This window comes from Dryas octopetala, chromosome 9, assembly GCF_963921425.1.
Source record: "Dryas octopetala chromosome 9, drDryOcto1.1, whole genome shotgun sequence".
NCBI lineage: Eukaryota > Viridiplantae > Streptophyta > Magnoliopsida > Rosales > Rosaceae > Dryas > Dryas octopetala.
The window spans coordinates 18785588-18800640 of NC_141374.1; the positions used below are offsets into that span (position 1 = coordinate 18785588).

General features: G+C 38.6%; 2 protein-coding genes across 2 annotated transcripts; one reads left to right on the top strand and one right to left on the bottom strand.

Moving 5' to 3' along the window:
• The first annotated feature begins 2121 nt into the window (after positions 1-2121).
• Positions 2122-4518, top strand: LOC147275294 (small ribosomal subunit protein RACK1). Its single transcript, XM_086257050.1, has 2 exons — positions 2122-3106; positions 4162-4518. Exons 1-2 carry the CDS (start codon positions 2225-2227, stop codon positions 4261-4263), a joined length of 984 nt encoding a protein of 327 aa, XP_086113176.1. The 5' UTR covers positions 2122-2224; the 3' UTR covers positions 4264-4518.
• A 1568-nt stretch (positions 4519-6086) lies between these two features.
• On the bottom strand, positions 6087-13592 carry MYB4R1 (myb domain protein 4r1). The gene is made up of 10 exons (XM_086256851.1): positions 13233-13592; positions 12390-12877; positions 11063-11262; positions 10489-10659; positions 9202-9516; positions 8905-9063; positions 8677-8826; positions 8386-8583; positions 8261-8296; positions 6087-7964 (listed from the first exon to the last, which is right to left on the bottom strand). The coding sequence occupies exons 1-10, from the start codon at positions 13573-13575 to the stop codon at positions 6683-6685; spliced, it is 3342 nt and encodes a 1113-aa protein (XP_086112977.1). The 5' UTR covers positions 13576-13592; the 3' UTR covers positions 6087-6682.
• Positions 13593-15053: the final 1461 nt, after the last annotated feature.

The following is a 15053-nucleotide window of genomic DNA, read 5'->3' on the forward strand; positions in this document are numbered from 1 at the left end:
TAAATTTCAATAAATTTTGATAAATTTCAATAAATTTCAGTAAATTTCGATAAATTTCGATAAATTTCGCCGAAATTTTTGAAATTTCGGCGAAATCTTTCCGAAAAATTATTAAGCATGTTTTTCGATTTCGATACCCTAAAAAAACGAAATTTTCGACAAAATTTCGCCGAAAATTTCGAAATTTAATTCCTTGCCTACAAGGGCCACAACTACAACTACACTGTTTCTGTGTTTATTGCTCCACATAAAAAAAGACTTGTTGTAACATATAGATATACTAATACATAAACCATAAATATAAGTCATATCATGTGAATTTTATGTCATTATACTCTATATTTATACTTATATTTATTGGAATGATATATATATATATATTAATATATGCAGTGTGTGTACAAGATGATAAAAATAAGACTAAAATTTTAAAAGAATATGATTAAGAATGAGTGCTGCTATTTACACACCATTTTTTTCTTTTTTGCACACCCTTATCACTTAATTAATAAATTTACAAATTTACCCTATTATAAAAATACCCTAAAGCCCTTCCCAACACACCCTTCTCTTTTTCTGTTTTATTTTATTTTTTCTCTTATTTCCTCTCTTTCGTGTCTGCAGACTGCAACTATTTTTTTTTTCCTTCTTTCTTCTCCTTCTTCATTTGGCAGTCAGCAACTTTTTCCTCCTTCTTATTTTCTTTTGTTTGCAACTCTCCCGTCACAACACCAAGACGGCAAGACCACCCTACCTCATCTACCTCCCAATGTTCGACAACCCACTGATCACCTCTCTCTCTCTTTTTCTCTCGGATTTCCTCTGCCCAACGGCGAATACCGGTGAACCAGGTGGTGAGACCACCACCGGTCACCTCCTCATTTTCTCTGTCTTGTCTCTAACAGAGCCAAGCTGCCACCAGCGCCACTCTTGCGTCGCACCTTTCGAGCTTCCACCCCGGATAAATGCCTAGCTGCTCCATCAACATCAAAAGTGCCTCCAGCTGTTCTTCCACACCGGAGAAGTGCCCAGCTTCCCTCAAGCCGTCGACATCATCGACAGCTCCTCCATCAGCGCGCACCGTCGAGCTTCCACCTTGAAAAAATTGCAGCCGGTTCGATGGGCACCTACCGAACAAGTCGTGAATGTTTGGTGGGTACCTGTTGAATGAAACTCATATTCTTCGACGGATGACTGCCGAACGAAACTGTTAGTTTTGACATACCAGTGCCGAACAACGCAAGCAACTTTGACGATGCAACCAGGCAGTTTGGCGGGCGAGTGTTTGAGCTCAGTGCTGCACGCGATGGCTGAAGAAATTGGAGCAGGCAGTTGGGCTTCGCGGAGCTTGCAGGAGAGGTGGTGTTGCTGGGAAGTGGAGTCGCGAGAGAGAGTGTGGGTTCGGGAGAGAGAAAGAGAGTGAGGAAAGATAGAAGGTGGCTGGGTTGATAAGCCAGAGAGAAAAAGGGAGGTAGGAGAGAGAAGTGGGGTTGGAGCGCTGCGCATAGTGGTGGGTGTGTTTGCTGGTTTTTGGTGAGAGGTGTGTATTGTTTGATTGTTGGGTGGGGTGTGTGGTGTTTGATGAGTGTGTCGGGTGTGCAATGAGAAATTTGGTGAGATAGAGATATTTTAGTAATGAGAAGTGTGTGTTAAAGATAAATTTCAAAATTTAAAAGAGGATAAAGGGTGTACAAAATGAAAAAAAAAAAAGTGTGCAAATAGCAGCACTCTTAAGAATATATGAAAGGACAATTCGGCTTAAACGAATGACTTAATATGAGAAATAATATATTTAACATGTATTAAATTTAATCATTAAATGTGTTACCTTTCATTTTTTATGTGTGTTAAAATTATTGTTTAAATGTTTTGGAGTTGGTCTTTGATTAATTTTTTTGGTCAAGCCCTGACTTCAGAATCTAATTGGGCTTTCTAATGAGAAAAATAAAATCAAATTGGGCTTCGAAAGTAGGCCTGAACATTATACTTGGGCACTACTATTTCACAATGGGTTACCAAACTCAAATTACCAAACACCCACCACAAAGTTTGGATTTGGTTCACTCTCTCCCAAAACCCTATTTCCATTCACCTATATATACTTCTTTTCCTCTCATTTTTCCTCTCACTCTCTCGCTCTCACACTCCGAGTCTCGCCCCCAAAACCCTAGAAGAGGTTCACTACCTCTCTCCGCCGCCGAGCAAACCAAAACCAAACCCAGCCATGTCGGAAGGTCTCGTTCTCCGCGGCACCATGAGGGCCCACACCGATGTGGTGACCGCCATCGCCATCCCCATCGACAACTCCGAGATGATCGTCTCGGCCTCGCGCGACAAATCCATCATCCTCTGGCACCTCACCAAGGACGAGAAGACTTACGGTGTGCCGCGCCGCAGGCTAACCGGCCACTCCCACTTCGTCCAGGACGTCGTTCTCTCATCCGACGGCCAGTTCGCTCTCTCCGGCTCCTGGGACGGCGAGCTCCGTCTCTGGGACTTGGCCCTCGGCGTCTCTGCTCGCCGCTTCGTCGGCCACACCAAGGACGTCCTCTCCGTCGCCTTCTCGATCGACAACCGTCAGATCGTCTCGGCTTCCCGTGACCGTACGATCAAGCTCTGGAACACCCTTGGCGAGTGCAAGTACACAATCCAGGAACCAGAGTCCCATTCCGATTGGGTCAGCTGCGTCCGATTCAGCCCAAATACGCAGCAGCCCACCATCGTCTCCGCATCGTGGGACAGGACTGTGAAAGTTTGGAACTTGACCAACTGCAAGTTGAGGTGCACGCTTGAGGGGCACAATGGGTACGTCAACACCGTCGCGGTTTCGCCTGATGGTTCTCTGTGCGCTAGTGGAGGGAAAGATGGAGTCATTTTGCTGTGGGATTTAGCTGAGGGAAAGAGGCTTTACTCGCTCGAAGCCGGTGCTATTATTCACGCGCTCTGCTTCAGTCCTAACAGGTATTGGCTGTGTGCTGCTACCGAGCAGAGCATTAAGATCTGGGATTTGGAGAGCAAGAGCATTGTCGAGGATTTGAAGGTTGATCTTAAAACTGAGGCTGAGAAGACCGATGATACCCATGCTACTCAAGCGTACAAGAAGAAGGTATATGGATTTTCTTTGGTTTTTGTTATATTTATTTCTTCAGCATCTGCTTTTTTATTGATTTGTGGACATATGATATTTTGTTTACTGGGCAAGTAAATTTTAGAGCTAGTGTTGCCTTTTGTTTTCCGATTTTGGTTCTTTTTGGTATTTCCGTTTGGGTTTTGATGATTTTGCTTATTGATCATATGCCAATTTATTTTTTAAATGTAGTATCTATTAATTAGTAACTGTGTGTAGCTTTTCTTATTGCCATTTATGTTCCATGATGTTAAATGTCTACGAGATAGCTGATCCCAGACAGTTGGAACTAGGCTCTGTAGTTTATTTTTATGGTGAATTTGCTTTTGTCTGTGTAGTGCATTTTTTTATTCAATTTGTGATTTGGTCATATTTTGTTTAATCTGTTATGATTTTCATTGAGAATGTACCCAATTTTTATAGTTTGTCGTTGTGTTCATTCCCAATGGCTTTATAAAGTTGAGCTAGGCTTATTTTTCTTCAGTTTGGAGTCTTTTGACTTATCTTACAATTTTTGCTGTTTGATTTCAAATGTGTTCTAGAGCTTTTTGGTGTTCAGTGTGCTTTGTGCTTTGCTCATATGTAGGTGTTCTTCCCATGTTCATGATTACTGGTTCTACATTTGCACCAGGGGCGGACATTGTCTTCTGTCCTGTATTTGTTTTTCATATCTTTTTTTTACTCCATTCATAGCTAGTTTTCTAATTCTCAGTTCGTTCAGTTCATGTGATTGTTGAGATACAGTAAGAGGTTGAATGACATGTTGAAGATCAATCTTGATATCCCCTCTCTGTTTAACTCTTATTAGTATGGATTGTGGGCATGTGTGGTTTTTTATAGTTAATATTTGGTTTGTCGAGTAGTGTTTATGCCTTGCATTTGGTATCTATGGTTCTCAAGTCCTTGTATTGATATTTTTCTTGTAGATGATAAGTTCCAGACTTCCAGTTCTCTTTTGGGCATATTTATTTCCTACATATTTGTAATCGTGGGATTTCTAATTGTTTTTGTTTGTTTTACTTTGTGAATTGCAGGTTATCTACTGCACAAGCCTTAACTGGAGTGCTGATGGAAGCACATTGTTCAGTGGATATACTGATGGTGTCATCAGAGTTTGGGGCATCGGTCGTTACTAGGAAAGAGATATGAGTCAGATTTTCCAGATGAACTTAAGTTCTGGTTGTCGAGAAAAAATCAGTTACTCTTTTTTTTTTTTAATGTAGTTGGTTTAATGTTTATTTAGGTTCTTGTTTGCAACGTTGGATCTTTTGGATTTTTATCATTATGTTGACAATATGGCTTTGAGGCCATGTTATTTTGGTTATGGTTTTCAAATTAAGATATTATATTGGGTTTACAACTTCTTAATATTATGTTAATTTGATCCTCAATTCCATTATTCCAGATTGTTTACCGAGATATACTTTGTTGATATTGTTTTTGTGATATCGTTGGCATTAATGGTATGGAATATGAAAAAGAAATGCTACTTATAGTGAGATTGTGGTTAGCACGTCATTGGTTGAAGTTTGTCACCTAAATAAGTGAAACAAACATGAGGTTTTGGGAATTATATTTTGTTTGAATGTGAAATTTTGTAAAATGCAAATGCAAATTGTAAATTAGTCATTTGATTGGCTTGTGAATTTGTGATTGAATGCGAATTGGACGTTAAGAAGAAAATGTTAATTGGCAACTGAGTTTATGTGGACATTCTAGTTTCAACTGGTACAGAATTGGGGCGACATTGGACTGAGTGGGAAAATAGAAGGCATAGATTAAGTTAAATCATATAGTTTAAATAAATTTAGAGCAAATTACAATTTAGTACCTCAACTTTATGTGTTGTTTCAATTTAGTACCCCAACTTTGAAACCTTGCAAAAAGTACCTCAACTTTCATTTTGTATCAATTTAGTACCCCCAACTTTGAAACCTTGCAAAAAAGTACCTCAACTTTCATTTTGTGTCAAACATAGTACCTTCGTTAGTTTTTCTGTCAAAATAGCAGGGGTATTTCGTCTTTTCCTTAAATTTTAAAAATAATAATTTTTTTTTAAAATAATAAATTTTTTTTTAATAAACAAATTTTAAAAATTTTAAAAAAATAAAATAAAATTTTTTTTGGGTAAGGGGTGCAGGGCGGGGAGGGGAAAGGAGGGGCTTGGGGCTGGGATGTGCGACGGGGCTGGGCGGAGGGGCAGGGGTGTGCGACGGGGGTTGGGGCTGGGGGGAGGGGGTGCGACGGGAGTGGGGTGGGGGGAGGGGGTGGGTCGGGCAGAGAGAGGGGGAGTGGGTGGGGGTGGGCTGGGGATGGGCTGGGGAGGAGGGGAGGGCAGGGGGCGGGTCGGGCAGGGAGGGGGGCGGGCTGGGGGGTGCGACGGGGCTGGGCGGAGGGGCAGGGTGTGCGACGGGGGTTGGGGCTGGGGAAGGGGGTGCGACGGGAGTGGGGTGAGGGGAGGGGTGGGTCGGGCAGAGAGAGGGGGAGTGGGTGGGGGTGGGCTGGGGATGGGCTGGGGAGGAGGGGAGGGCAGGGAGGGGGGGCGGGCTGGGGAGGGGAGGGGAAGGGAGGGTGGGGGCTGGCTGGGGAGGGGAAGGGAGAGGCTGGTTGGGGAGGGGAGGGGAGGGGTGGGGGCGGGGGCGGAGGGGGAAGGGAAACAAAAATAATTTTTTTTTAAATTTTATTTTTTTAAAATTTTTTTTTATTCAAAAAAAATTATTATTTTTTAAATTTAAGGAAAAGACGAAAATACCCCTGTTATTTTGACAGAAAAACTAACAGAGGTACTATTTTGACACAAAATAAAAGTTGAGGTACTTTTTTGCAAGGTTTCAAAGTTGGGGTACTAAATTGATACAAAATGAAAGTTGAGGTACTTTTTTGCAAAGTTTTAAAGTTGGGGTACTAAATTGAAACAACATATAAAGTTGAGGTACTAAATTGTAATTTGCTCATAAATTTAAGCTTGATAATTTATGATTAAAGCCTTCCATTCGAAAATAAACGCTCATATCATGCACATGGGTAAAATATGTTAAACGAGCGGACTAATGAGGCAAAACTAACATTTCATACCTTAAAGATTCAAAACAAAGGTAATGAAAGAATAGCAACTGAAAGCAGATGGGAAAATTGCACCATTTTGTGCTCATTCAAATTGAAGAAAATTAATGTCACCCAAAATAGTCGCTATACAACTGTAACTCATCAAAGTTGGTCGCCTCAGTCAACCAGCATATGCATATCTTACAAAACTCTCCAAAAACAAAAAATATTAAAATGAGCGATGTAGTAGCATCATCAACACAAGAATCCTAATTCACATTGTCTTTCTATTCAGTACACTCCACCTCTATGATCCCAAAACTCTGGCACAGGCAAACAACTTTGCGACAGATAGCCAGCTTGATGATTAGAAATCTTTTGAATGACCTGCCGCCATGGAAGAAAACTCTCCCAATGATTCATAACCGGTGTTCTGATTTTCATATTTTAAAGTTGTTCACTGCCCCTTTAAATATCACCTCCCATGTGCACAGATGACTAGTCCGAATATCACCTCAACCTCTGCATACCACCTTTTCCAGATTGACGTCGCCTCTTCTTTGATTCATTTCGCAGAAAGCAAGCAAGTGTTAGATCACTAGCCTCATGATCACCTTCTGCACCGATGTTCACTAGTCCCCTCATAGGTTCACAATGATCAACCTCCTGTTGTTTGTCCAGATCTAGAACACCAGGTTCATCCATTTGGTTTCCATCATTAGGTTGATCTACTCTCTCTGGAAGCAACTCCGATCTCATTGTTACACTGGGTGAAGGGCATGCCTGAGGATCACTTAGGGCATGCCTGAGGACCACTTTGGCAGTTTGAAGGTGCCTGTTCTTCAATTTCTTTTTCACCAAGGAAGCAAGAACAATATCACCAGTGTCAAGATCGCTTTCTGGATTAATGCCCACCACTTCCCTCACTGGTTTTTGGAGGGCAACCTTTATCCCTCTGACGGATTTTATTCCACCAGGCTCATTAATTGACTTATCATTCAAACTAGTAGATTGCATATTGCAAGGTGACAATCTTTCTGAAATTTTATCAGCACAATGGACCAAGAACTCATCATCTTGATTGAGAGATAGTATTCGATTTCCATCAGGAAGTTTATCTACTTCAGAATGCAATTCAGACCCCCTCTGTATACTCATGGCAGGGCAATCCTGAACAGCACAATCAGCAACTACAACCTTTCTCTTCTTTAATTTATTGCGTAAACAAGCAAGTGTAGTATCATCTCCATCTGATGTTCCTACAACATGATCTGAACAAGACATTTCCCTAGGTTCTTTATGGTTATCATGCTTATAAGAAACAGGTACAACAACCTGACACTCTCCTGTTGGTTCAGTACCTTTGTGCCTTGTGTGTTGCTGTTTAAGAACTTTTTTCTTCTTATTTGAGGCTGTGTTGTTTGAGGCATCAAGCGGGGGGCAATTCTGAACAGCACAATCATCAACTACAACCTTTCTCTTCTTTAATTTATTGCATAACAAGAAAGTACCTAGACTATCATCTCTATCTGATCTTCCTACAATTTGATCTGAACAAGGCATTTCCCTAGGTTCTTTATGTGTATCATGCTTATCAGGAACAGGTTCAACAACCTGACAATCTCCTGTTGGTTCAGTACCTATGTGCTTTCTGTGCTGCTGTTTAAGAACTTTATTCTTCTTATGTGAGGCCGTCTTATTTGAGGCCTCATTTCCATTACATATCTCAACCTCATCACAACTGTGACCATTGTTTCTATGCCTCCTGGGTCTAATCTTCTTTGGAACATCGCTGCATTGAATGAAAGGTAGACATCACAAAGATGAATAAAGCATGAGCAAAATAGGACACATTGTATACATTCTCCACTTTATAAATAGTTTTTTGTTATATTTTGTTTGCAAACTACAGTCAATCAAAACAGGAAAATAAATATTACCAATTTCCAGGTCACACCCAAACAAAGGAAGTTGAGAAGGAAACATTCATTTTCATGTAAATAGTTTTACGTCACAAAACATTTTATGTTAAAATAAATGGAGCCTTGGTAGAAAAGGGAGAAAGGGACAAGATAGGAGACAACTTACCGTGAAGAGAGATTCTTTTTCTTTCCAGATTGTGGTCTACACATAATAAGTGATCAAATCAGAATCAAAGCAAAATAGGCACAAAAACAAGATAAAACAGTAAAACAAGTATTTGAACATCATACCTTAATTTTCCATTCTTCTTCCCATGATAAGTTAAAGTTTTGGTTGAAGTTAGTTCAAGTGGTGGAAGAAAATCATTAGGGCAAAGGGCTGGACGTTCGCCCTCCCGATCAACAAAGTTGCCTATAAGAGCAGCCTTTTGTATTATTTTAGCTTCTTTGAGCAAGGGCACATCATGTGGAAATAACACCTTCCATCTCCTGGTCAAAATGAAAGTCAAAAGTCAAGACAAACAAAGTGCAGGCAATAAAAAGTGATTAATATAACAACTTGACATAAACAGGACTTCATACCTCAAGCACATATTATCAGTACGTTGAGGCACACATGCAGCAACTTTTGACCAGCAATATCCATGTTCTGCAATTGCTGCACTCAATCTTGAGTCCTCTTCTTCAGTCCATTCGCCATACTTCAAAGAAGGTTCTAAACAGTTGACATATCTGACAGCATAAATTGAAAATTAACAATTTTTTCAAACTGGTAGCATCTAAGTTTAACTTGAGATTATGGTGCTGTACCTATCCCTACACTGTGCCTGAGTTCGACCAGGCACAAATTGTGCTGTTTTATTCCAATTTTTTGGCCCAAAAAGCATTTGAGCTACTTTCAGACGTTTGTCTTCTTCTGGAGTCCACCTACCTTCTCTTTTCCTGGTTGGATGAAGGGATTTCTTCCATCTGCATAGTACGAAACTTATCATCACTATTAATGAGCCTAAAAATACCATGAATGCAAAAGAATGGATCAATTTACAAAGTTGTTTCTTGGAAGGACCTTGAAAATGGTCACATAAAGTGAGATCATAGCAAACTAACCTATTAGAGCATTGGGGGCCAGTTCGTCCTCCCAAAGCAGAAGCTACAGACTGCCAATCACCCTCGCCAAAAGTTTCTACAGCAGAGCGAAGTCTTATATCCTCATCCTTGGTCCACCCCCGTTTCAGTATGGATGCATTTAGGCTCCTTTGATAGCGTGCCAAGCACTGAAACGGAGTCCTGTTTGTCCCCAATGATACTGCAATATCAAACCAATCGTTGATCCCCTTCTCCTGGACTAGATAAAGCAGATTCTTGTCCTCATTTGCAGTCCATGATTTGTGATTGATTAAAGGATCCTCCCAGTTCAACCACCTGCAAGGATTAATCATATACATCAAGCCAACAGAAACTAAAGAAAAGATGTCCATGTGAACATGGTTACTGTGGTCTGATAAACAGAAGTTAATGAGAGCGTCACAGACATCTGTGATGGCAATCATCACAGACGCGCTCAACACCAATGTTTTGAATAAAGCACATGTCATATATGGGTCCCACCTTTATGACCTATGCTGACCTTGCATTTTTAATCAAATCCAACAATGGTAAACATGTCTGTGATGGTGACCCCATAGACTTCTGCGAAACTCGCTTCATTGAAGGATACAAATGCTTCAGGAAATCAATAAAGACAAAAACACTAGTCAAGAACTGCACAGATTGAGACGTGAAACTAAATGAAAATGAACCCATTCCAGTACAAAATACCAATGGGTGTAACAGGAGTGACAAACCCCTTATGTTCTAACTGCTCACATAATCTTTCTTTCACTAAAAGAAAATTATTATTTGGATTCAGTATGGATTACAGATATGTTTCATAAGCACGTTACAAAACACAATTACCATAATGACCAAGTTTTGGTCAAATTCAAAAACATAAAGCTTTTAATATGACAAATCATATATCCAGCCCTACCCCTGCACATAACTTCTCTTCCCAATGTTACACTCCCGAAAAAAACACTAAAACTGCAATCATGACTATTCTTGAAAATAAAAAAGAGAGAGAAATATAGAGAAGTGTTGGACAATAAGGTGCAGATATTGATCTGATAGAACTTTGAAACATACAAGGGATACAGAACCTTTTTTTTTTTTTTGGCCAACAATACAGAACCATATTATCTATGTATGTATTTATGTATGTCAACATCATGACACATCTTAAAATTGAACTTTCTATTTTATATTCTTGTGTGACTCAAAAAAAAAATTAAAATGAATAAACCCATTACAAAATTTAATGCTATGGAAAAAAAAATACCATTAAAGGGTTCATACCTTGCTTCACATTCTCCAGCAGAACGACCCACGACATACATGGAAGCCAACTGCTCCCAGTTAACCTTAGGCAAGAATTCTCTAATATTTTCTGGGGTAATTTCAAGATCTTTGATCGAGGCCAAAATGCTATCAATATCATTTGAGTCTCCATAAGGTCTCTCAGAACAACTGTCAAGGATACATGGAGTCAGGGAAGGCATGTTTAAGAAATCATGTGAACTGTCATTGAATCAAAATGTAAAACAATGCAGTCTAGACTGTAGATTTTATACTCTTCCACTTTGTATTCAGATAAGCATGACCTACACAAACAAATGGTATTATATAATTCCACTCTCTTATAAACCATAATCAAATCTAGTTGGAATTATACATACTAAGCCACTTATAAAAACTGCTAGGCACATAATATAATGGGAATGGGATTTATGCCTTCCATTAACGAGTGCTCAAAAATGACAACTCCTTTATATGGAAGCACATTCTGAACTTTCACCACTTCTGATTTGTTTCACAAAGCACTTAAAAATGACTGTGACATGCCATAAATGATGAAGCATGATGAACATACCTCGATTGATCTACAGAAAACTGAAGCACCATTTCTTGAAATTGTTGTCTTATTCCCTTCTCAAGATCTTTCTTTTCTACCTCTGACCATTTTTTTCGATCTAATGAAGGAAGAAATTTTGTCAATACCATTTTGTAGTTAGCAACATGTGAATTCTCTGCTGGGCCATAACACATTGCTGAGATCTTTTTGTCATGAGCCTGCAGAAACAATAGGTGTCCTAGATATTAGACGGAAGCCACCAAACATCAATAGTGAAAGGAAAAAGTCCTGCAGAAAGCAATCAGAACACTTCTGCAAATGTCCATGCAACCTTAGACCAAGTGATTAGTGACCAAAAAGGTTCTTTTGCTTTTCCCTTTCACTAAACCAGAGACTAAGATGTTCAAGCATACAAATTAAACACTGACTAAGCTGATCAAATCTATTAGGCCAGGCAAAAGTTAAAGATACTCTAATAAGAGGAGAAAAGAAGAAAAAAGATGTTTTCATAAAAAAAATTCTATGAATATTGTCATGAAAACTGACAATCACAGGGCCAAAGACTTGTGGCACATGTTTTTATAATTTTGTTTATTACAAAGCAATGTGTTGCCACTCTAATGTAAGAAAATTGAAAACACCAACCAATAACTTAAAAGAAACAAACCAGGGATCACAAAGCATGAAAAAAGAATCTGACAGTTGTACAAAGAAATACTGGAAGTTCTCAATGAAGGGTAAGTGGGCAAATTCAAATATACTTTTAGTTGCAATAAAACCTTGGTTCTAAATTAACTCATGGTTTCTTCAGGTTGAATTATATCATTTGCATTATGACTTGAATATTAATATTCTACATTAAGCCAAATCACAAAACTTAATTAGATCGTTCTCCAAAACTGAACTCACATCCAAAGTGAAAATATTTTTCTTCTAGGCCCGGGGTAAGGGTAACTTAGGGAGCACATTCATCACCTTATTAGAAAATTTTCACAATTGTAAGGAGATCTTAATGCTTAAACATGTTTGTAGTATAATTGGATGTTGTATAAGTGGCGGGTGGGAAAGGAAACAAAGAGTGGGGAGGAAGAATGAATTCGGATACCTCCATAAAAGCCATCTCAAGAAGTAAATCCTCTGGAGAAAAGCTAGTAATCTAGCCAATGTGGGGTTTTTCCCCTTCTTTTTCATTCAGAAGGAATTATGTGCAGTTTAAGAATACTTATGCACTCCTCAACCTAAAGTAGAAAACTAATTCTTAAATACCAAAGAAAAATTATATCACATTTTAGAGAACTTAATAATTACTTGAGAAAGCTAGTAAGAAAATAACTAAGCAACTAACCTTTAAATCCCTAGAATCCCTTGACCTTTTCACAAAAATTAACTGGACACGAGGATCCTTCTTTTGGGATAGTGCGTCTCCGGTTCGTTTTTTGCAAGAAACCTGAAAGTCTTTAAGGATTTTGACACGTTCCTTCAGCTTTTTGTTCTCCTCAATTTTCGCTTCAATTTGAATCAACTTACTCCGAAGAAACTTCTGACAGGACCTATTCTTCTTAATGGCATCCATAAACACCTGAGCAGACTTTGGGAAGCTTGAGTATTTGGGTGGCAACATAGATGGTCTGCAAGAATCCGATTGATGCCACTCAATGACATCAGAAGGTTGTCCTGCTTCGTTGTCACTCGGTGGATGGGCGGCTAGACAAGCATCTTCGGAATCTGGAAACCTTTCATGAGCATCAGTTTTAATATCAGAAATGTCACTGCGAGTTTCCTTCACTGATTTGCAAGAGGGACCAACTTGCTCCATACTTTTTTTCGAAGTATCTGAAAATGCAAAAGTAGTCATGTTCAATAAAAGTGTGGATGAGGACATGAAATCTTGCAAAAAGATGACAAAAAGAAAACGTATAAGCTTATACATTCAACCTCACGAACCAACAAATCCAGAAAGAAGGGTGTGAATTTAAATTAGCTCAAATTTCTTCATGCATTTATCACACAAACTATGAACAGATAGAATATTCATATTGCCATTGCACTGAAAAGTACCATGTCAATTTCACTGACGCACATTGATAGAGCCTTGTTTTATATAAAAGATTGCAATTCATCATATACAATTACAAATACTGAAACACACTAACACGCGCATAGACATGTGTTTTGTGTAAAGGCATACCGTTTTCGTACGCCGCGAAACGTTTCTGAACAGCAAGGAGCGTTTGGAAATCGTCCTCCTCCTCGTCAGAGACAGTGGGCGGCAAAGAACACAGAGGCTCGCACATGTCGGAGAAGTTCGAGAATCGGCTCCGTATTTGGCGGAGCAACTCCAGGTCATCATCGTCGGAGTCGGATGACAGGTGGCGGTCGTTGTCGGCGTTGTTGGTGAGGTCGTCGGGGTTCGTGCCGGTGAGCATACAGGCACGCCTCAGTGCTTCCATGTCCTCGTTAAAAACGTCGTCGTCGTTGTCTTCTTCCTCGTTGCCGGAAGGCGGTGGTTCGTTTTCGGTGAGAGGAGACATTGTTTGGAAGCTTGAGTTCGGAGCGTACCAACGATTGAGGAATGAAGGAGGACAAAGGGCCTCTTTTGTGGGTTTTCTCGAAGTTGGGTTTTGCGGCCCAACAAATTCTTGGATTCAAATATGTGAGCTTCTGTTAATTTTTTGGTCGGGTCGGACCTCTTTTTGGTACATAAGGTCCGATTTTTATAAATATGATATCTTTTTTTTTAACCTTGATTAAATTTGATGATCTTAGAACTTAGAAGTAGGCTCGACTTTAGGTATGAGTATTTATGAAAAGGTGGGGCATCTTTATTTATTGGCCAAAGTACATTTTTAGTCCATATATTTTAACGAAATTTCTATTTTGGTCATCGATCTTTCAATTTTGGTAATTTTAGTCCTATACTTTCATAATTTCATTATGTTTGTAATTAGGTATAAACTGTTAGCTTCAGTTATTTTTTAGATTTAAATATGACGTAACAACACATATAAATATATATTTTAGACATTTTATGATTAATAAGGTCTAAAAAATAATTTAAATAAAATATAATTAAGACAAAGATAATTAAGAAAAGACAAAAACTTAAATAATTAAAAAAAAAACATGTGTCCAAATGTGATTGGGCAATGTCACCCAGTTAAATGAATTTCACTCATATGTTATTTAAAATGTCTAAAATATCTATGTTACATCATATTTTTGTTAATAATTTAAACTTAATTAATGATTTATACCCAATTACAAACTTAATGAAAGTATTAAACTGAAATTTCCAAAATTGAAAAAACGGGACCAAAGTGAAATTTTGGTTAAAGTACAAGACCAAAAATGCACTTTGGCCTTATTTACTTGTACTCTTAACTTATTAAATTGCAGGTACAAAAGATGTATATGTGTATGAGTGTATGACAATGAATTATTTGTAACGTAACAAAAAATAATAAGTTCAAGAATTCCCCAAACAAGTTTTAATTATTTTGTTTCTACCTATGATATTGATTTAAGCTTGACATTTGGAACTTTCTTCTTATCATCTTGAAAAACGAGACAGTGTCACGTACTAGATCGAGTGACTTAGCTAGACCAACAGTACCAGTCTAGTTGCTGCAACAAGAAGAACGGCCATCCTTAAAACCCATTGATTACTGATTACTACCTCTCATATATATTCCTCTCAGTCATCCTCCAAATAGCAATTCTACACACTCATAAAAGCAGCATAAGATAAGCTCCACACATCTTGTATTATTGTTTCTTCATAGTACTAGAACAAAAAAAAAAAAAAAAATCCAGAATAATAAGCAAATGGCATTCTGCCTCTCCTCAACCTTCGGGCATGTTTACTTAAAGGGAATAAAAATGGGGGAATGGGAATGATTCTCATTCTTGTGTTTACTAACATTTGAGAATCATTTTCATTTTCATTTTTGTGTTTACTTAACAGTTGGGAATGTAAATCATTCACATTCCCTTGTTTACTAAACTTGAA